Below are 22,139 nucleotides of genomic sequence, written 5' to 3'. Positions count from 1 at the left end.
ATTTCATATTTACTGCCTTATCTAGGTCATGATCAATACACAAGACCGTATCATCTGCATATTGCAGAATGGCCACACCATTTTCAATAAGATCTGGCGCCAGCCCAGCAATTAGATTATTTTTTTGCGCTAATAACACCATCTCAGACAAGCACTCGACCGCTATGTTGAATAGGAATGGTGACACATGATCTCCTTGTCTGACCCCCTTAAAGCTTTTGAAATAAGGTCCCATGACATTATTCAACTTAACACTGACAGTGCCACCAGTCAGGACACTTTTGATCCACTTACACCAAGTGGTACCGAACCCTCTCATCTCTAGACATTCCAACAGAAAATCCCAATTCACCTTGTCATATGCTTTCTCGAAATCGAGCTTAAGAACATGATTCATGCATATTGTTGTAAATATTTCGAGAATAATCAATAAAGTGACCGTATGCATCTCCCAGATGCAGAGGCCGGGGGTCATCCTCCTTTTCTAAAAAAAAACTCCATCTGATGAAGTTGTTCTAGTCTAGGTTAATGAGAGTCGTGACTTTCCGGCTACAACCTGTTCGTCAACCCTTTTTGTGAGATCCTTGACACTAGCTTCTTGGAGTGAGATGGGGCGGAAGGTGCTTGAAGGCGCAGTAGAAGGCTTGAACGAAGACGTCAATGCCGGGGAAGCTCCCAATCCACACGACAATGAAAGAATCCTAGAGTTCCTCGTTAGAAGGGGGGAAGGGGCGTCGAGGCGATCACGCGCAGCCCGGTGAGCCCCTCGTACAAGCTGATGAGGTCAAGACGCCAAACAGGCTTGATCGAGGACCCCAACACAACGCAGAGAAGAAGGCGTCCATCGCGGCTTCCTTGGCGTCGACGAGGAAAGAGCGGGTACGACTCCGCTGTAGTACAAGTATTTTTTTGTTTTGCCCATTTACATGTTTACGGTAGGAGGCTACCAACAAATTCAGCAAACTGATTTATTACATTAAAAAAGGAGACCCTGATAAGTGCCACATGTGTGCCACGAAGCAATTCCGTCATGGCATTTTAGTTATTCAGGATGACAACTTTAGTTATAAAGCATGTCAACAAGTATCAGTTTGTGACAACTTTACTGTAACAATGTCAGCGAACTGTATCACTGCAGCAGAGGTGAACCAGCGATCGGATCCCCTCACAGTCCTTATCCCGGAAAAATAATTGTTGTTCACACTCACTCGTGGGTCGCGAGTGGTGCCCATGCCATGATGCCACGATCGATGATGATCCGCCACTGATCTTGTTCCTTTCTTCTCCGTCGCCACCAACCCCAGAACGAATCCCAGATCCGCTCACCACTTCCACTTGGGTGAAATAATACACTCTAGGCAGTCAAACCATCCGCTCCAGGCCAAACTGCCTGTATAAAGCGGTGGCCGGACAAGAAAGAAGCTCACCAAGAAACTACGCCACCGCCGAGCAAACAAGCAAGCACCGTGCAGAGGCGGCCAGCAGCAGAAACAAGCCGGGAGCGACGATGGCTGCGGCGGCGGGTGCGGGGAGCGGCGGCGGCGGCGTGGTGAAGCACCTCGTCATCGTGCAGTTCAAGGAGGACGTGACCCCGGAGCGGCTGGAAGGGCTCATCCGCGGCTACGCCGGCCTCGTCGACAAGGTCCCCTCCATGAAGGCCTTCCACTGGTACGGTACCTGATCTCATCACCAGTTCACCACCAACCCCCTGTCGATCCTTGGACCTCCTGCCTCTGCCGTCCCCTGCTGAGCTCTTGCTGTAGCTGCTCGGGTTGCGCCCGGCAGGTGCTCGACGAAATGCCTGCCCGGGCGCTGGCTTGGAAGCCATGTGATTGCTTTAGAATGACGGATTCAAGTTGTAAACCAGCTGTTTCTCTTGGATCCAGCAGGGAAACCAGTGTAGTCAAACTAACAAGTAAAGCTGATCCAGCATCTGCAAACTACTGAAGCATCTCTCATGTTACAAATATATATCTTGACAGGACATCTTGAACATTTAGCCTCATGTGGTTTGATTTATGATGTATTTTGCCGGTGATATCGAGTTGGCATGCCAATAACTTATTCATTCGCAACAAGAATCAATCAAAGCTTCCCCTCACAATGGCACACCAACTCGTGTCTGCCAGTTTACATTATGCCCTCAAATGTGCCCGTTTGTCGAAACCAACCTTGAAACCAAGCTATCACACCCTGTCGGACATTCACGAGCTTTCAGCTTCTTCTCATTTTTGCAAAGCTGAATCATCAATGTTGTGTTCTTTCTTTGGCATGCAGGGGAACCGATGTGAGCATAGAGAACATGCATCAGGGATTCACACACGTCTTCGAGTCCACTTTTGAAAGCACAGAGGGAGTCAAGGAGTACGTTTACCACCCAGCGCACGTCGAGTTTGCAACTGATTTCTTGGGTTCAACGGAGAAAGTCCTCATAATCGACTTCAAACCCACAGCTGGCAACTAATGGTTTCGGCCAAGTGAGACACTCAGAGCTTCTGTTGCCGCCTGCCTTATTGGTGTTGCTTCTGTGTGTTTGTGTTCGAATTTCATCTGGCATTCACAAGCTATGTACCTTGTGCTAAATAAATCTGTTCGGCCTGTTGTATCTGTTGAGAATGAAGGCTGGATTTGGTGCAACTGTGTTCTGACATTTTGTAGCACTTAATAATCTGTATGATAAATTGATCGTATGTGAGGCAGTTTCGTATCTGGATAGTATTGCATTTTGTGGCGCAACTTTGGTTACAAATTTGGCATAAGCATGTTCTATTGCTTTGCTTGCTTAAAACTTATCAAGCAATTAATTAGTTTTTTCTTCTTTCTAAAAACAGATTTACTTGTTGTGCTGGAGGGTGTGCGCCCATGGCTGTTGTCGTGGTCGAACGGAGAACCATAAATGTTCCCTAGGCAGAGGGAACTGCACTGCTTTGCTATTGCTTGTTCAAAACAAGGAGCTGCTCTGCTTTTCGCGTGATTTCAACTAGGTCATGAAATCACCGGCATCTTCATTTCCTCTGGTGAATTGCCGCTGGAATACACTATGAATCATGCATATAATGTTTATCAAACTGTTTTGTTAGTTCTTGTCTTCTTGGACTAAGGTACTAGTTACTCATTGCTCTCATTAGAAGCACTCTGGTGATAGCAAGAACGCTGAAAATAGGGTATACTCTGTTTATAGGAAACAGATAATTGTTTCACCACCTGAGATAGATGTACATCTGCTAGAGAAACTCCGGCGGAAAAAATATATATGCATTTAGATGATAGAACACTATTAGCAGATGAAAATACCGTCAGATCACCCGGCCACTCATCACAATCATATATGTCATCTCATCAACCAAACACTCGCTGAATTTACGGTTCACGCACACCACAGTGTTGATGCACAAAGGTGTGCACACCCTCTTATTACAAGCAGACATCAAACCAACATACTCCACACACAAGCTAGCACTATAGTGCTTGCTTAACGCACAAAGCCAAGCTAACACACCTTGGTAAAAACATACCGTTCATTCATGACGCATGTAGCAGCACAAACACACTTCAAAGTTCAAACACACATGCGCAGCTGGTAAGGGCTCAAGGAGTGGTGAGAAGAGAACAGGTAACAGCGATAAATGCTTCCCGCAGGCCGACCTCCCTTGTATTGGTGAACCACACGCCTAGTACCATAACAGATTATCTGAAAAAATAAAGAAACAGAATCAAAAGCAATTACTAAGAACTATTTTGACACTTTCTCGATCTGTCTAGCTAGTAAGAACAACAATCTGCAACAAACCTTAGAAGGGAGCCCCTTGGGATGGTCTTCTTGTAGTGAGCTGAGTGGCGTATTTCGAAGAGCGACGGGTAATGGCCAACATCGATGCCGTCCCACATGAGCTTATCCCACCAGTCCTTCTCACAGTCCACCACCGGCTTAGGACCTTCATGTGCTACAGCCGGTAGACGCCTCAGGCCCCAGCAATCCCTGAGACTGATCGTCTGTAATGCTGGTGCGGTCAGTTTGGCCTCGCAAACCTGCTCCAGGCTATGAAGATGGTATAGCTTGATGTGCTTCAGATTCTCGAATTTGACACTAGATGCGATTTCTTGAGGGCACCATTTGTCCAATGGGAAAACATGTCGAAGGTTACTGCAGTACGCAATCTGGAGGGTCTCCAAGCTATGCAAGATGAAGGAAATGGGGAGGACGAACACCAGCCGAGGGCAGTTGTGCAGGTATATGTGCTGCAGTTGTTTGAAACAACGACTACTGCTTTGAGTATTAATGCCTCTACCCCAGATGCAATAGGCCATCGGGAGATCAGAAGCTGAGAATGCCCTTATGTGTTCAAAGTTCATTTGTGCCCTCCAACATTTAAAAAGAATGTGGAGCTTGGGGCACCTATCCACATGACACCATTCTAGGCCGCGCCAGATCCCTCCACGCTTTGGGGGAATAGCAGTGATGGATGAATTGTCATGCACATGCAACGATTGAACAAATGTCAAAACAAAATCCCTGAAATGTCCATTGTCATCTATACTCTCAAAGTTGTAGCTTCCTTCGCCAATCTCGATGTGCTTGTCCAAAGGTTGAAGCTGTCGACGGTCCCATAACAAGGACAAGCATTTGACATCCTTGACAAGGGCAATATCATTATAAAGAGACAATTTCCCTGTTGGAACCAAATTGGTTTCTTGGCTAGGGCAAACCTCCTCAACACTATTCGTGATGCTGGCTTGGCTATGATCCATACAAGTGATAAGGAGGTGTACCCTGGAGGAGTTAGGGTAAATTTGGTTTTTTATGCCTTGTATGGCTGGCCCTATGAACCTTCCATCTGTAAAGGCAACACATGCCTTAAAGTCAAAGGATCCGTGTTCTCCACAACCCCGCATTGATCTTGTGGTTCCCCGTGTGTCTACATGTAGCACTTGCAATCTAGGGTATCCGTCCCAGATCAGGGCACGAAGTTGCTGACAACCCAATAGGAATAGCTTCCTGAGGCCTGGAACACCCATTGCCTTGAGGTTGAGCACTTTAATGGATGTACTAGAGAGGTCCAGTTCCTTCAAATTGGGCAATGCACGCAAGAATATTTTATGCAATCGAACACAACCCTCTAGGGAGATCTTGGTCACCTTGGCTTTTAATTCCTTTTTCTGCGAGGCCACCTTGGCTGTTTCTTCTTCTTTTTGGGAGGCCACCTTGGCCTTTTCTTTCCCTTTATTCCTTTGTTGTGAGACCACCTTGGCTTTCTTCTCATCTAGAGCTACCGGAGACTTGAGTCGTAATTCCCTTTGTGGCAGATCTATGGAATGTGTCCAGTTGTCAGCTGGGCCAAAACCATCAAAGCTGAAACTCTCAAGCAGTGGAAGAGCTCCTTGGAGTACAATATGCTCCAAGCTGGAACAACCATCAAGAACAAGCATCTTCAAACTTATTGCTGATGACAATTCAGGTAATGATTCCATGCGAGTGTTGCCGGACAAATCAAGGAGCTGCAGATCCATCATATCTATGGAAGAGAAACTGTCCACTGTGATGACATCTGAAGATTCGGTTACTCGGAGCTTGTGAAGTTTCTGTAGCCTTTTCCATGCATGACTGATAGTCTTCCATGAGACTCCCTTTGTATTTATCTCCCTGAGATCTGTCATCAGTTCAATCATCTTTGGAAATAAAACATATTCTGTGAAACGCAAGTCAAACACCAACAGGTTGGGAAAAATTGATCCTCTGCCATACCCCTTCCTTGTGTTTGTGCAGTGATCAAGCCAAAGGAATCTCAAGTTGTGGCAACACCGAAAAGGAGGATATGCAAAATCAAAGCTGCACTTGCTGAGTTTTAGCACACGGAGATTGGTAGCTAGGTGAAAAAAATCATAACGTAGATAAATTGGATCATGTCCCTTATAAGTTAGGAAATATGATGATGCGCTATTGGGTACATAACACATGTCATGTGCAGTTTGTTTGTTTGAGGTAACTGAATACCAGCCATTATAGGGGTTTTCTCGCCGATTCAAATACTCTGCAAATGGTCCTGTTGCCGCTGAAGAATAGCCTAACCGTGATATCACTCCATATAATGCATTGCCAATCTCCCAAGCTCTGTCCCCTTGAAGGATTCCATCACAAATCCAGTAGTTGCAAGCGTGAGTATCCCAACCATAGTCGACACCGATAGCTCGGTTTTGATGTGATTGTTGTGTCAGGAACGTTGAGTATAATAAGCAATCTAGAACTGTTGTCGGGTTGATGCCATCCATGCCGGTGTGATCAATCACTGCAGCTGCTTGTTTGTGAAAGAAAGCACACACCGGGTGACTACTATTTTTGATAGAGATGGAGTTGGAGACCATATCTTGAGGGCCAGAGTAGATGGTCATGTCAATGTAAGTAGAAATGGACATCAACTTATGAAATCCTCTCACTGAGTAGGGAAATCTTCCATGATTGGTCCACAGCAATTTACCTTTACCAAACGGACCAACTTCAGAAATGCCACACTCTGCCAGATCAATATCTTCATCTCCCCCATAATGGAAAATCAGCAGAAACTTTTCATACATTAGAGATTCATAGATCACTCTTCCGATGCTTGCTATCACTTCCCTAGAGCTCTCATCTACCCCTCTAAAATAATCTTCTTCATCCTGCTCATCAAATAGTGCCATTACATGCTGAAGGTTCAACTCCTCCGCGATTGCCCTCTGCATGGCCCTTGTATTTTTCCATAGGGAGCAATCCACATGGATAATTCTGCCAATATGCCTTTTCATGTCAGGATCACTTGTGGATTTTAAGGCTTCTGCTGTAGCTCTAAGAACAGCAGATGCTCCCAGACCCTCAGCATCCCAGCCACCAAAGCAAAATGCTTTAGCTTTGCCTCGTGTAGTACGGTCGCATTCACACAAAAGATCAATCAATTGTTTGACGGCGTCGTCAAGATCCTTTGCTATCTGCAGTAATAAAATGGCTGTTATATATGACCTCCACAATACATGCTTATATCAGTAGTTTGGTACTCTAGGTTGTACTAGCTAGTTGCATATGAATAAACTAACGCCACAAGTGGTGCCATCAAAATCATCAGTCTGATCCTAGGTCTTCCAGACATGTTGAACTCCTTATGCCAATTTATAAATTTGCAATGCATGCAGCTACTGCCTACGCACTCAATTGATAAATTTATGATCGTGTGATTGCCTACTGTATCTATCTGCTTTTCTTTTGTGGCCGCGTAAAGCTAGAAGGGTTCATTGGCCTGGCACCAGCTGTATTTCTGTTAGTTACTAGCTTATCACACCAGAACTACCGGTCTTTTGAAATGACTGCATCACTAAGCGACCAAATTACACCATTCTCAATCGGCATACTTTGTAGAATTTGCTTTATCCACAGTAGAAATCTGGGGAGGCTTCTGCACAGGCCCCAAGCTACACTAGTATATTATAAATTTATAATCATCTGATTAATTAGTGTAACTTGTTTCTTTTGGTGGGGCTGTAAATGATGATTATGACGGGTGCAAATGATGCACATGCCAACAAGACTGGGTTTCAAGCTCGCAGACGTGTATTAACAACTAACTACTTTGCGATCTCACCAACGAGAAGAGGAACTAACCAGGTGGTGCGATCTAGGTTCCCAAGACATATTGAACTTGAGAGAAAATCACTCCCAGGAGGGACGGAAAGTCATGAGAAACAAATATGCCCAACCCATTAGCTGTAGATCTCTGCACTCCCTGTAAAAGTAAGGAGGCCGGATCTCCTGAATCCTGATCTGAAGCTGCGAAAACCAATGAGAAAACATGGATTAAAATGTAGTATGTGCAATTGTGGTACCTCTGAAGCTGTCTCCAAGAAATAGGGAAGAACACTTGCAGGGATAAGAAATGATGTCCCCAAGAAATCCAGTCGCGGGCGGCGATATATCACTCGATCATCTTGGTTAAGACAAAATGAAACTTCACAGTTCCATGTCATGGAGCTCCTCAGAATGCAGTGAGAGATGGAGCAGCCATACGTTTCGGCAGGACGGGTGTTGCGGTGAAGGTACTGGCTTTTGGCATCATGTTGCTTTTGTTGTTTACAAAGCATTGCTTCCTTGCTTGCACCGGTAGACAATGCCATGCTGTTGATCCTCTTTGTGATATCTCTTGTCTTTTTGTTCTTTTCTTCTTTTTCTTGCTTTTCTTTTTCTCTTTAGACGGCAGAATCTGCATTTTTTCCCGTTTCGTTCAAGCATCAGGGGCGTGTGTCTAACTTTAATCACTATGGACATGGATTATATGTACTTCATCAGTAAGAAAATGTGGTGTACCTCCTTTTCTGCAGATCATTCTCAAACATAGGTACTGTCTCTAATTGTTACAAATTGTTACAGATTTACTGTAAGAAATCACTAGCAAATCATACATTCCTAAACCAGTTAACCGACCAGGAGAACAGATGATAGTCTTGTTGTGTTTGTTTGTGGTACAGCCGTACATGTATATATGATTGTAGAATCTCTCTTTGCCAGTAAAGCTATTGACAATTGGAACATATATGAAACAAAACAACTAAATACAACCGAAACAAAATTATAGCACACAAGATAGCCTTCTGAATTACAGCTCCTTCGAATTTATTCGAACAACTATGTGCTGAAGGGAGTCGACTCCAATGCCACAGATAACTGGTCACGCCATATGTAGGCAAAATTTATACTGTTATGTATTTCAGCATAGATGAGCGCACATCCTCCATGAAAGCCACAGCCTCCTCCTGAAAAGCAAATACAAACACACAAGTTCAGAATAAATAGTAGCAACAGAAACACAGACCAAAGATCCAAAGCATTGCTAATCTATTCGGTTCTCCTTCCTTATAGAGGCCAGGGGCAGCACATCACCTGGTTACTCGTCTTGGCACTCGCTATGTTCTCATCAAGAAGCGTCAATATGGACATGTTGAGCTCGTTCCGTTCGACCATGTCGAGCAGCTGCGCAACGACAATTCACAATTACAAAAAACACAGCAGGTTCATACATACTCCCAGATAAGTGACAGCATTTTTTTAGCCCTTGTTGTTTCAGGTCTTACAGTTTTCTTCCTGTCTTTGGATTGCAGGATGTTGGTGAGCCGCTCCTTGGCCGTCACCAGGTCGTTTTGCAGCTTGTCGTAGGCCTCTGCGCCATCAGCAAGGACAGCAGTTACAGATACAGATACACAGACAGAAGTCATCAAGCTAGCTTGGATTATTCAGCGAGTTTGATGGGGCTAAGATTTTGTTCACTGACCGACTCCCTCCCCGATGACCTTCTGCATCGCCTCCAGCTCGATCAGCCTGTCTTCATTTGCCTGCGCGCGCACACGGAAGAAATCAAAATCAGGCTGGAATTGATCAATTGGAACAAATTTTACCACACAGAGCAGAGAACTCAGGTTGAAATGTGTGCAAAACAGTTGGTGCAGACCGCTGTCCTGGTGACCGCGAACTTGATCTGCGCGATCTCCCGCTGGATGTGGTCGAAGAAGCCCTTGTTGAGCCTGGGGCGGAGCCTGCCGATCTCGATCTCGATCTCCCGCGCGTCCGTGTCCAGGAAGAACTCCACCAGCCCGGCGTCCGTCTCAGGTATCACCCGCGCCTGCACTCACGCGGCCATGCCAGTGTCATCCCGTCAGCTGTCAGCTCAGGCCGGCCACGGAATGGCAATTGATGAATGAATTACCGTACCTCGCGCTCCTTGCGGCGGCGCTCCTGCTCCTCCTTGACCTGGAGGTCGAAGGCGGCGCGCGCGTCGGCGTCGCTGTCGAGGCGGCGCCGGAACTCGAGGCGCGAGATGTGGCCCGGCTGCGGCGGCGCCAGGATGCCCTCCGGGTCCTGCGTCCCAAACCGAGCGCGTCAGTCAGTCAGTCAGCACCGGACAGCCAGCTGAGCCGAGAGATGGAGAGGCTTGGCACGTACCCATCCGATGCAGGAGATCTTGTTGGCGACGGCGCGGCGGGTGGTGGGCGCGCGGCGGGAGGCGGGGCGGGGCGCCAGGAGCGGGAAGCGCTGGAGGATGGCGCCGAGGGAGGAGGAGGTGGAAGCCATGGCCGGAGCCGCGCGCGCGAGGATGGAATGGACGTTATCCCTTCGACGATGGAGTGCACCGTACGATGGAGTGAGTGGGATGCTGATGATAAGATCACACCACTCGAGTACACCGTTCAATCTAGACTTGGCCCAGTGGGCCGGCCCACCCACTGTCTTTTTTTTTCTGTTTTTTATAAAAAAAAGGTGAACTTAAACGAAATCTCTATTTGGCCAACGTCATGGAAGAACGACATTGACATCGTCCCATCGTTCAATCCGCATTGAAAATTTCAAGTTTTCAAACTTTCGGCAAATTCAGAGGACATTCACCCTATTGCACGTTTTGAAAAAAATTCCAACCTTCAAAGCTTCAAGTTTTAAATTTCCAAGATTTTTCAACTTTTGATTTTCCCGCAAGAAAAAACATTTGGACTTTTGAGATTTTAAACCTATACATATTTAGAACTTTCAATTTTTTTTTCTTCTGCTCTTTTCAACACACACCCCGCCCCACTTCCACAAACACAAAACTTAGGCAAGATATATGGCGCGTTAAGTTCCCCCAAAATAAATGAGAGCTTGAACTCTCACAAGCATTTATATATCTTTGTATTAGCGAAACATGGTTGCTTGTGCCATATTTCTACTGCACTCTGTGTTTTGTCAACCACATAACCTGAGTAGCATGCAATGATACAAACATGTGATGTGCATGTGTTAAATGGGTGACCCCTCAATTTATTACTTGTACCGATCGACTCCAAACGCTAGCCGCACTTGGTGGTGGCCACGATGGGGCTCCACACGTGATGCTTCCCGTCCGACCACTCGATGCCGCCGAACACGTAGTTGGCAGCCTCGACGGGGTTGTCGACTTGAAACGTCACCTTGAAATGTTTCTCCTCCTTTGGATTCTTACCGTCAAAGCTCACCGTGCTGGGGTTCACAGTGACCGTCACCCCGGCCGGCTGCGTGATGCTGACGGTGTACGACGCCGCCCCGCCGCCCACGTTCCTCACCCTACGCTTCACGGTGAAGCTGCCGGAGGAGGGCAGGCATGGCGCGGAGATGGACGGGTAGTTGAGGTCCTCGGGGTGGTTGTCGTCCTTGCTGCACTTGAACGGGTCGGAGTCGGTGCCGCGGAACACGCGGATGAGCAGGGTCCAGAGTATGTCGAGCGGGGGTGGGAGTGAGACCGGGAGGAGGCCCTGGGTGTTGGTGGGCCTCAGGGAGCAGATGAAGTTGAGGTAGTCACGCGTCGTGGTGTCGTACACCAGGCCCGGGTCCAGGGCCCTCACCGGGTTCACGTGGCCGGAGCCGTAGCTGAACGGCGTGGCGGCACTGCCAGTCTCGTCCCGGATCCCGACACCGTCGTTGCCTCCCCTGTTGGCTGTACAAAAACAGTTATTTCTTACGCACATGGGATTTTGTGCGGTGAGAAATTAGCTCATGATGTTAGCGGAATTGTGTACCGGTGGTCATGATGGCGGAATAGACCATGTTAGGGTTCCATTTCGGGTACTTCGCTCTGAGCAGGCCTGCGATGCCCGCCACGTGCGGACACGACATGGAGGTGCCCGACTCTACCATGTAGACGACACGACGGCTGTCGGAAGCCAGGCCCGTCGGCGAGACCTCCTGGCTGTACGCGGCGATCACGTTCACGCCTGGCGCGATGATGTCAGGCTTGAGGATCTGAGTGGTGATGGTGTTGGGCCCACGGGATGAGAAGGCTGCCATCACCGGCGATGGCTTCACACCCACTTCTGCGTCCCTCGTCTTGATCTGACCCACCGGTGATCTGCTCAAAGGAGTGATCACCATTAATGAAGTAAACAAGATGTACGATTATATATGAAACCAATTAAGGATGACATTGATCAGCTTACGCATCAGACTGGAGGTAGTTGAAGATGTCTATGCACTGGGAGTATGAGCAATGAGCCGCCGGGATGATGTGCGGGTCGGCGCTGACGTCGTCCCCGCTGGCGGCGCCGTTGCAGAGGACCATGCCGACGCCGCCGGCGTCCTTCACCACCTCCCCCTTGGCCACTCGGCCGTTGGATCCTCTGGTGCACACCACTATCTTCCCGCTCACCTTGGCAGGGTCCAGGGAGCCGGGCATGCACAACGACCTGCAAGCAACATGCGTCGCATCTTACCAACAATTTACCCGCAAAAAAATAATAACATCTTACCAACAGATTGGTGGTACTAGAAATGGCTTGATAGTTGATTTTTGTAAAGCTAATATCCCTACGAGATCTTAGGAGTTGACTTTCTAGATAAATGATCTTACGAGTTGGCTGCAGATTGGCCTGCGGCATTGGCCTTCTCCCCGCTGATCATCGCACATGGCTGGTCGGTGCTGCCTGTTAGACTTTGTCCCTGCAAATTAATTAATTTCGGGCATCAACTTTCAATTCATACTCCCTCCTTTTCGGTTTAAAAGGCCTACATGCATCCTTATAGATAGCCAAATTCAATCAATGTAATGCAAATTGTATATCATGAAAGTTACATCAGTAGAAAATATAACATTTGAAGTTTTCAATGGTACGTACAGTTTTTGTGATATAAACTCTTTTCTTTTTATATAAACTCATGTTACATTCACTAAATTATTTGACCTGGGGATACACTTGGGACTTTCGAACCAAAAAGGAGGTACAGATACATATAGGTTTTTGTTATCACATCATGGAAAAGCAAGTTAATTACCGTGATAGTCTTGGCACCAATGACGACATCGGCTGGGAAGATTCTGTCCATGGTGCTCGCGCCCACGGTGAGCATCCACGGAGCCACATTGCTGATCGAGCCTGCCGTGGGGCCAACGTTGCCGCCTGCCGCGACGACGACGACCAACTGGGTCACTGCATAGGCCGTGCCTATCGCAATGGTGTCGGTGATATAGTCGGAGGCGGGGGAGCCGACGGAGAGCGAGAGCACATGCACGCCGTCCTCCACCGCCGTGAGTATGGCCCTGAGGATGTCCAGGCCAGAGCACCCTTCCTTGAAGCACGCCTTGTATGAGGCCACGTGCGCCCGCGGCGAGCCGCCCTTGGCCGTGCCCGTCCCGTGGCCCAAGGCGCCAACATTTGGCACGAAGCCGCCGCCGGCCGTGGACAGCGTGTGCGTGCCGTGCCCCTCGTAGTCCCATGGCGAGTTCACCTCGGTCTCGTTCACCTGCTCGCCGTTCTGCTCGCTCATTGCCTTGATGCCCTCGTTGAAAACCCTCGCGCCGATCAACTTGCTGCATGCGTGCACAGTGTCAGTGGGATGCTACGTTTTTCTTTTTCCTGCAAATTAAAGCTAGCTAGCTATTCACATCGTCTCTATTTTCTTTTTCATTCACGATTAATCTTCGACCATCCATTTGACCAGTAATATAGCCGCTAGTTATATGCCGTCAAAGTCAAAATAATAATTTATACCGTTTGAAACTATATTTTCACTATGAATTGCATGCTACTCCCTCCTAGACGCCCTTATATTTTGTTAGAGTTGTGTCGACTATAGTGTACAAGGTAGGTTACAGTTGGACTTGTAGTTGTATTGTGTTTAGATAGGATATGGAGTCGTATACTAGTAGGACACTTGTATCCTAAGCCTCTCATATATAGCGGGGGTAGACACACGATGTAACCTATGCCAACATAATAGCACCGGAACGCAGGGGAAGCCGGCGGCATGTGCCGGTGTCCAGGGCGACCGGGTGCGGTATTATAGCGGTGTCATGGGAAGGAGCGCCCATAGTCAGGCCCCGGAGATGTAGCCATATCGGTGAACCTCGTTAACAAATCTCGGTGTCGTGCTCGTGTGATTGCTTGGTCCTCGAATGGTCGACGGTGGCCTCGGATTTATTCTAACATATTTCTTTACAGAGGGAGTATAAATTTTGTGATACATAATTCAGGTTCCGTTGATCAAAGTTAGAAACCTCAAAATATCAGCTGGGTGCTATATAAATATGGGCGGGGGGAGATGTGTGTTCGATGGATATTGGTGGTAATTACTTGTTGCAGCCGGAGTAGCCTGGTTGGCATCCACCGATCCAGTTCGCCGGTTTGGGCAACGTGCCGTCGTCCCTGAAGCTTGCAGATATCGGCGATACACCTGCGTATATGCGTGCGAAAAAAAACACATGAGCATCAGGTCAGAAGTGATGTTAGTCCTAAGTAACAGTGCAATTTTCATGTGTACGAGTCGATCTCTTTGTGAAACTTGAGTTGACTCGATGCCCAGTTTTGCATGCATGTTACTGTGTCGGTGTACCGTGGTTTGATTGTGTTTGGGATTTGGGAGCATATCGTGGCGGTGCCAGGAGGTTTGATTCTGCATGGTACTATTCAAATATTATCGTGGAGCATGCAGCAGCTTTTTAATGCACGTCAACGGGTAATTAAGAGTCGTGGGGTGGTGAATCATTATCAGAATCCCTGCAGCCGGGTCAAAGCGAAACCACATGCACTCACACGATGTCTGTAAACTAAGGAAGCGACTGTATCTTTACTTGATTCATAATCACAGTCATCTTTTTTTTTCTATTAAAAGGGGTTTTCCCCAAGCATGGAGAGGTTTATTTATTCATAGTCGTCTAACAATGCATTTCTTATTTTACGGCTGCATGACGGATTTTAGTTATCAGTCCTGATGGTTATTGACCACCGGTATCAACTTACAAATAGTTATTTCATGAACATAAATAGCCAAACCAGAAAATTGAAGATATGGGGTGTGGCTTGGTATTAGTCGACTAAGACTTAACCAAGTCTAAGTCAAGTGACATAACATGCAAAAAAAAAAACTAAAAAGAAAAATTTACACGGATCTTAATTCGTGTAAAATCTCACAAATATAGCATCGACTGAGACTTGATGCGTATGCATGTAGAATAGGAGGGCGAGATATATTTGTCGTACCCGTGTCGACGTTGGCAATGATGACCCCCTCGCCGAACTTGCCAATGTTCTTCCACACGTCGTGCGCCTCGCCGTTAGAATTCTGAAGCCCTAGGAACTCCCACGAGCGCGTTGTCTGGACCGCGTAAAGCTTGTCCTCGATCACGGCCACCACCCCGCTGAGCACTGCACCCACCCAGGAGAAAATGACCGTCTTACTGTAAGTAGCTAGCCAGAGTAGTGGTGTAAACATGCATGGCACGATCGAGCCTAGGGCTTACGTTTGAGGACTGGTACGAGAAGGCTGTCGATCTGGATCCCGAGCCCGTTGATGCCGCCGAAGGAGTAGATCAGGTCGACCCTGCATGCAATGTTTAGGAAGTTAATTAGGGGTCTGAGCTTAATTAATCTTGTGCACGAGAAGGAGCTTACGTACGTGCCGCCGAGTGCAGCGGCCAGACCAGTCGGAGAGGGCGGCGGCCCATCGAAGATCACCAGGTAAGACTGCGTGCGTGCAAGAAATCACGACAGAGAAAGTGGTAGCAAGATGGGAATGGAGAGTGCATGCGGGAGGGCTGCATTGCATACCTTGCGGGCAGCCGACGCCGGCGTGGCGTGCAGGTGCAGCGCGAGGAGGAGCGCCAGGGCGAGCGGCATGACGCGGCCGGCTCCTCTCCCCATCTTCATTCGCCTCGCCGGCCGATGGTCCTCAGCTGCTAGCTGGGGTTGGGTTTGTGCACCGCTGTCTTATCTGCCATGGAATTTATACAGATCCATCGATAGAGATCAGGTCTAGGACGTGCGCGCTCCCCAACAAGTCAACTGGAGGAGATCGGCGCTGCATGAGGCCGGATCTTTCGCTTCTCTTCTCCGCGAGCGCGAGAGCCACGAGGATAGCAACGCATGCGGCATGCAGTTGCACCACATGGGTCCGCCGGTTCTGGCGCCGCATGCATTCTTCCTGCAGAGGCTCATGCGGCATGGCAAGCCGAAATACAAAAATGCGCCAACTAATTGTGTTTGGTGGATCCAAAGGCACTAGGGTATGAAACTTTTGTGATGTGATGTTTTTGTTGTAGCTTTTCGTTAACAATAATACTAGACCTACGAAAGCTTTAACGTAATGTTACGTGATTTTCCTTAACCAACCAATCATGCCCCCCCTGATTTCAGCGGGTGGGCCTGGGCTTTTTCTTTCCTCCAACCAAAACAGACCAAGTCAGCTTCTTCGTAACTTACGTAGGAACTTTTACGTAGATGTAGCATTGCTCTTTCGTTAATGAAATCGGGGGAGTCATCCTTTTCATTCAAGAAAAAAAATGTGGAACTCTGGGTTCCAATTTCGGTCATCTCATTGTTCAAATGGATCTTTCCCCCTCTGCCGCCACCCCTCTGCAGGCCGGCGTGCCCCGCCCAGTGGCCTGCCGCTCGCAACTATCCTGGTGTAGGCTCTCTGCCGGGCCACACGGGTGCGTGCTCCACGCTCGTGCTCCTCTCTGGCGGCGCGCGGGCGACTCCACCTCAGTACTCCAGCTCGTGTCCTCCCCGCCTTCCCTCCATCGACTCCGACCAGCAGCGCCTCCCGCACCCAAATCCTCCATGTGTGGTCACCATCATGGCTAGCGCGCTATGGTCGCCATCCCGATCTGCTCCACGGGCCGCAGCTCCTCACTTCACTAACACTCATCTACGCTCGCCATCCTCCTTAGCTCACATCCGCCCATCCCCACTGCGTTGGTGGCTCTAGTACGTGGCTTCATCACAACCCCACCTGCTCGCCTCCTCCCAACCCACACCCCCACATTGCACCTTGTCGGTTGTCGTGTTGCGGCATACACTCCCCCAGATCCAACTGATCGAATGACCTCTTCCCCCCCTCCCCCACCCGGCATACTCCCCCTATCACCTCCTACGACTCCTACTCTCTCCATCAAGACTCGCCCACCGTCCCGTCGACTCCCCTTGGCTGGTGGCGCATTTGTTGTCGTCCTGAAATCACTGCAGCTACTTTGACCTCCTGCATTGACGACTGGTTGGAGCAGGTACTTACTATGGGAGAAATCCTTGCTGACACGGGATGAGCTCACCACGGTGGCACATGTCCGTGTCACTTACCTTCTTGGGGGTGTGGTCCTTCAGCTATTCCCAGTCCACTCGGTATGGGCTCCGGACGAAAGTCCTTTGATGATGTCGTCCATGACATCGTTTACCTTCCTGAAGGCGACATTTGTTGGTCCTTCTCTGCCATTCATACGCCCCCGCCAATTGTGTGCTCAACCGTCCTGGTTGATGCTTGCTCAAGACCCTCTCATGGAAGCTGTTGTGTTGTGGCCAGCTTCATACTGTTGGTGTTGTCTCGGTTCATCTTTGTTCATCGATGGCACAAGATGCCTCCTCAACTTGCTAATTGTTTCAATTTTCTGTGGCGGAGCTCCTTTCAAGGTTCGTGTTCATCTTGGCACTTGTTGATTGTGGATACTCTTGTGTTGTGCCGTGGTGTTTTCACCATTGGCTGTGCCATGTAATTTTGTAAACCATTCCCGTACCAATCTATCAACAAGTTTAGGATTATCGCACAAACAAAAATTTTAGGCAAAAGTTAGAGTGCATCGACGTGCCCCCAAATTATTTGTAAAGATTGAAAACTCATGAGCATTTGCCGTATGGGGATCTGCTCCAGTACACCCCTTAATTAGATCTGCGATGGAGATTAAAACTTATCTCTTCGTCTTAGAGGGCACGATGGTCAATCGCATTCCTTGAGTAGCCTACTAACATGTAGTACTACTATTAGAAGTAGGCAACCCCTCAATTTATTGCTGATGACGATCGACTCCAGACGCTAGACACACTTGGTAGTGTCCACAATGGGGCTTCTGACGTGGTGGTTCCCATCTGACCATTCCATACTGCCGAACACGTAACCGGCAGCCTCCTCGGCGTTGTGGACTTGAAGTGTCACCGCGAAGTGTTTCTCCTCCTCTGCGTTCTCACCATCAAAGATCAGCGTGCTGGGGTTCACAGTGGCCGTGACCCCGGCCGGCTGCGTGATGCTGGCGGTGTACGATGCCGCCCTGCCGCCGACATTCATGACCCTGCGCTTCACGATGGCAGTGCTACCGGAATGGGGCAGGCAGGCCACAGAGATGGACGGGTAGTTGAGATCCTCGGGGTGGTTGGCGCCCTGGCTGCACTCGAACGGGTTGGAGTTGGTGTCGCGGAACACACGGGCGAGCAGAGTCCAGAGTGTGTTCAGTGGTAGTGGGAGGGAAACCGGGAGCAGGCCCTGGGTGTCGGTGGGCCTCAGTGAGCAGATGAAGTTGGCAGGCAAATTTGACTATTTTGACCTGTGGACGAAATCAAATCACAAAATGAACTGTCCGCGAAACAATTTCACAGCCGTAACCTTTTTGTGTGGCGCCCGCCACGACGGCGCCACACCCTACTGTGCAGCGCCCAGCTCGGAGGCGCCACACACGAGTCCACCGTGGCAGCCCCTGGGCCCGCCCCCAGCTGTGTGACGCCTCCGAGCTAGGCGCCACACACGTAATGTGCAACGCCCCTGAGCTAGGCGCCACACATGTAATGTGCAGCGCCTAGCCCGCGGGCGCTGCACTGTGACTTATCAACCACTCGGCTGGCCCCCCTCCCCCACCCCACCCCCCACCCCACCCCCCACAGCGCCTAGCCCGAGCTTTGCCCCCTCTCCCACTCTCTCCCCCTCTCAAATCCTCTCCTAAATCTTGCATATTCGAAGAATTTGTCCGTGGATTTCGAAGTCAAACCCTCCCTCAAGGTAATCTTCTCCGATCCCCTTGTTTTGATCCAAGTAAAGTTCTCACATTGTTCATTTCTTGCTAGTTTGGGGGAACCCTAGTTTTGTTTGGATTTAGAGATTTGAATGGAGATGTGAGATGTTTGTTTACCAATTGCTAGTTTGGGGGAATCTTAGCTTTGTTAGTATGCTAGGGTCCAAGTTGGCATGTAGTGAGTTGTGTGCCAACTCACATGTGCCAAGGCAAGAGGGTGGATGGCAAAATCGTGTCTCAAAACCACAAACAACTCACGTCCGAGTTCATCGCTTACAGGCTCTCCAACTCAATATCCACACTTCCAACAATGAGCGTCCAACATGTCATTGACCTTGTGAAAGCCATCTTTCATTACAAGGTGAAGTACGGCAAGGCATGGAAAGCGAAGCAAGCCGCATTTAAGATGTTGTATGGTACATGGGAGGAAGCATACAACCGAATCCCTAGGTTGTTGCTAGCCATGGCCACGACAAACCCGGGCATGGTTCATGTGGTCGAGCCTCATGGGCACCAAACAACGGTTCATGAAGGAAGAAGAGTTAGAGTATTTGGCCGTGCCTTTTGGGCGTTCGAGCAATGTGTGAGGGCTTTCGAACATTGCAGACCGGTCATCGCAATTGATGGCACGTTCTTGACCGGACAATACAAGGGCACCTTGTTGGTTGCGATAGCAAGTGATGCCAATAACCGTGTGTTGCCATTGGCATTTGCTTTGGTTGAGGTGGAAAACAATGACAACTGGGAGTGGTTTCTTTATCTTTTGAGGACGAAGGTGTTACCCCCTCAAAGGGAAATTTGTGTCATATCGGATCGGAATCAAGGAATTCTTAACGCGGTGGAGATTGACATTCCCGGGCATGCTCCGTTGCATCATCGATGGTGCATGAGGCACTTTTGTTCGAATTTCTATAGGGCATGTGGCGTTAAGGAGTTGGCCGACGATCTTCAAGATTGTTGTCTCGCTTTCTCCGAAAAGCGCTTCGTCACTTTGTACAACAAATTGCTCGCACACAAAAAGCTTGATGCCGGGGGTCAAGACTTTCTCAATAGGCACCTTCAATACCGGGACAAGTGGGCACGTGCTTTTGATGAAGATGGCCGGAGATACGGTCAAATGACGAGCAATATGGCCGAATGCTTCAATAGGGTGCTCAAAGGTGCACGTGGATTACCCGTGAGGCCATAGTTCAATACACATTTGACAAGATGAATGCGTACTTTGTAAAGTACTCGATGGAAACCGATGCGCAGATAGCGGGTGAGAACCCACGGAAGTACAAGTACAAGTTCCCACCCAAAGTAGATGAATGGTTGCTATTTCAATCGCGGAAGGCGGACTCAGAAGAAGCTATATTGTATGACAACAAAGAGTGGAAGTACGAAGTTAAAGAGCCAGGAGGAACCACAAATGATGGCCGGCAACATGGAGGGAAGGCTTTCAAGGTGAACTTAACACAGTGTGATTGCACTTGCAGGAGGCCATTGTTGCTTCATCTCCCGTGCTCACACTTGTATACGGCCGGTCGCGTTAGGAATGTGGACATCAATCACCCACGCACCGTGAGGGAGTCGGAGTTCTCAATTATGACGGTCAAGAAAACATGGGCTCCCCGCTTTCACCCGTACCTTGACCAATCACAATGGCCGGAGTATCATGGAGTTCAACTATGGCCGGATCCGGAGTTGAAGGTTGTTAAACGAGGTAGACGTAAGACAAAGCGTCTTAGAGGCGACATGGACGGATGGGGCCATGGTGGCCGCCGCGAAGCGGGCAATGACCAATTCGAAGAGCCTCGTGAGAGATCCCGTTGTGGGGAGTGCAAAGGGCAAGGCCACAACAAAAGGAAATGTACGAAACCACGGAAAAGGTCAAAGACAAATGATGCAAGCACAAGCCAACAAGGGGGTCAACCAAGTGGTAGCCAACAAGTGCCAAGCCAACCAAGTGGTAGCCAACAAGTGCCAAGGCAACCAAGTGGTGGCCAACCTAGCGGTAGCCAACAAGTGCCAAGCCAACCAAGTGGTAGCCAACCTAGTGGTAGCCAACAAGTGCCAACGCAACCAAGTGGTAGCCAACCAAGCGTTAGCCAAATAGGATCTAGGCAGCAAAGAGGTCGGCAACTTGGACTTACAAGAGGCCGTGGTGGTGGTAGAGCTCGTGGTGGTGGTCTAGGCCGTGGTGGTGGAAGAGCTCGTGGAGGTGGACTTGGCCGCGGTGATGGACAAGGGCAAGTTCGTTATAGAGGAATGTTTGGATACCTAGATGGACCGTTTCCGTATGTTCCTCACTAACTATAATGTACTATGTTCTTGTTTTTGCATATGTTCTTGTTTTTTCATATGTTCTTGTCATTTCCTATGTGCTTCCATTTGTTCTTATTGCCCGTACTAACCATTTTGTTTCACTCATTGTAGGTATGGCGGCTTCCCAACCCAACAAACCAACGATGAAGGAGGATGGCGAAGATGAGATGGCGGGATGGTGGGAGAAGGCTGCCAAGAAACTTAGAGAGGAGGATGCAGCCAAGCTAAAGAAGAAGAAAGAAGAGGAGCTTGAGACGGAGAGGAAGAGAAGACAGAGAGGAAGAGAAGCGATGTGGGCTAGGGAGCAAGCGTTGGTGAGGCAATGTGAGGAGGCACAGAAGAAGCGTTTAAAGGATTTTCAAGAGAAGACGCTGAAGCTTTGGGCAATTGCAGATGAAAAAGCAGAGAGGTAGAATCAGATATTTATGGAGAGGGTGGTTAAGGAGGCTCACCTCATAAGGAAAAGGGAGGAGGAAGAGGAAGAACAGAGGAAGAAGAAGAAGGGAAAGGGGCCTTGCTCTACGCAATAGAGCTACTATGTGTCATGAACTATGTCTCCTCCTTAATGTCGTTGTGAACTACTAGGTGTCGTGAACCATTATGTCTCCTCCTCGATTTGGTTGTGCCCTGAACCATTATGTCGTGAACTACTATGTCTCTTCCTCGTCGATTTGATTGTAAGAACTACTATGTGAACCATTATGTCGTGAACTACTATGTCTCTGCCTCGTCGATTTGTTTGTAAGAAGTAGTATGTGTGAAGAACTAGTTATGCACCAAACGTAGCTCACAACATCTTAGTTATGTACCATATGTTCTCCTTGTTGATAGTTATGCAAAAAAAAAACACTAAGTACATGTGCAACGCCTAGCTGCCAGGCGCCGCACTATTGAGTGCGGCGCCTCCACGATAGGCGCTGCACTGCTCTGTAACTTGGGCAAGTTTCTGTTTCTCTCTGGATAGATACAGAGCAGTGCAGCGCCTAGCACGGAGGCGCCACACCCAGTAGTGCGGCGCCTGCGAGCTAGGCGTTGCACTGCTGTGTGTGGCGC

At 48.7% G+C, this 22,139-nt stretch overlaps 3 protein-coding genes and 1 pseudogene across 6 annotated transcripts; 1 reads left to right on the top strand and 3 right to left on the bottom strand.

Moving 5' to 3' along the window:
* The first annotated feature begins 1,243 nt into the window (after positions 1–1,243).
* LOC123187065 (stress-response A/B barrel domain-containing protein HS1) lies at positions 1,244–2,709 on the top strand. The gene is made up of 2 exons (XM_044598828.1): positions 1,244–1,668; positions 2,278–2,709. Exons 1-2 carry the CDS (start codon positions 1,508–1,510, stop codon positions 2,462–2,464), a joined length of 348 nt encoding a protein of 115 aa, XP_044454763.1. The 5' UTR covers positions 1,244–1,507; the 3' UTR covers positions 2,465–2,709.
* Positions 2,710–3,275: 566 nt separating this feature from the next.
* LOC123187063 (uncharacterized) lies at positions 3,276–8,619 on the bottom strand. Of its 3 annotated transcripts, none has more exons than XM_044598823.1 (4): positions 8,327–8,619; positions 7,849–8,222; positions 3,791–6,960; positions 3,276–3,691 (listed from the first exon to the last, which is right to left on the bottom strand). In XM_044598823.1, exons 2-4 carry the CDS (start codon positions 8,134–8,136, stop codon positions 3,688–3,690), a joined length of 3,462 nt encoding a protein of 1,153 aa, XP_044454758.1. In that variant the 5' UTR covers positions 8,137–8,222; positions 8,327–8,619; the 3' UTR covers positions 3,276–3,687. The 3 variants fall into 3 exon arrangements, with proteins under 3 accessions (XP_044454758.1, XP_044454760.1, XP_044454759.1); XM_044598825.1 differs by lacking the exon at positions 8,327–8,619 and adding an exon at positions 7,628–7,748 and having other exon boundaries at positions 7,849–8,040; XM_044598824.1 differs by lacking the exon at positions 8,327–8,619 and having other exon boundaries at positions 7,628–8,029.
* Positions 8,441–15,707, bottom strand: LOC123187064 (subtilisin-like protease SBT5.3). 2 transcript variants are annotated; one of them, XM_044598827.1, is made up of 16 exons: positions 15,559–15,707; positions 15,407–15,474; positions 15,252–15,331; positions 14,992–15,156; positions 14,086–14,185; positions 12,788–13,322; positions 12,366–12,454; positions 11,956–12,201; positions 11,539–11,867; positions 10,954–11,456; positions 9,725–9,871; positions 9,465–9,635; positions 9,288–9,348; positions 9,091–9,176; positions 8,900–8,989; positions 8,441–8,772 (listed from the first exon to the last, which is right to left on the bottom strand). In XM_044598827.1, the coding sequence occupies exons 1-16, from the start codon at positions 15,655–15,657 to the stop codon at positions 8,710–8,712; spliced, it is 2,832 nt and encodes a 943-aa protein (XP_044454762.1). In that variant the 5' UTR covers positions 15,658–15,707; the 3' UTR covers positions 8,441–8,709. The 2 variants fall into 2 exon arrangements, with proteins under 2 accessions (XP_044454762.1, XP_044454761.1); XM_044598826.1 differs by lacking the exons at positions 10,954–11,456; positions 11,539–11,867; positions 11,956–12,201; ... (5 more) ...; positions 15,407–15,474; positions 15,559–15,707 and adding an exon at positions 9,956–10,176.
* Positions 15,708–17,812: 2,105 nt separating this feature from the next.
* Positions 17,813–22,139, bottom strand: part of LOC123187061 (subtilisin-like protease SBT5.4) — a 31,741-nt pseudogene continuing 27,414 nt past the window's right edge.

Source organism: Triticum aestivum, chromosome 2A, assembly GCF_018294505.1.
Source record: "Triticum aestivum cultivar Chinese Spring chromosome 2A, IWGSC CS RefSeq v2.1, whole genome shotgun sequence".
Taxonomy (NCBI): Eukaryota; Viridiplantae; Streptophyta; class Magnoliopsida; order Poales; family Poaceae; genus Triticum; species Triticum aestivum.
The sequence above is the reverse complement of the archived record's forward strand: the minus strand, read 5'-3'. Positions and strand labels throughout refer to the sequence as shown.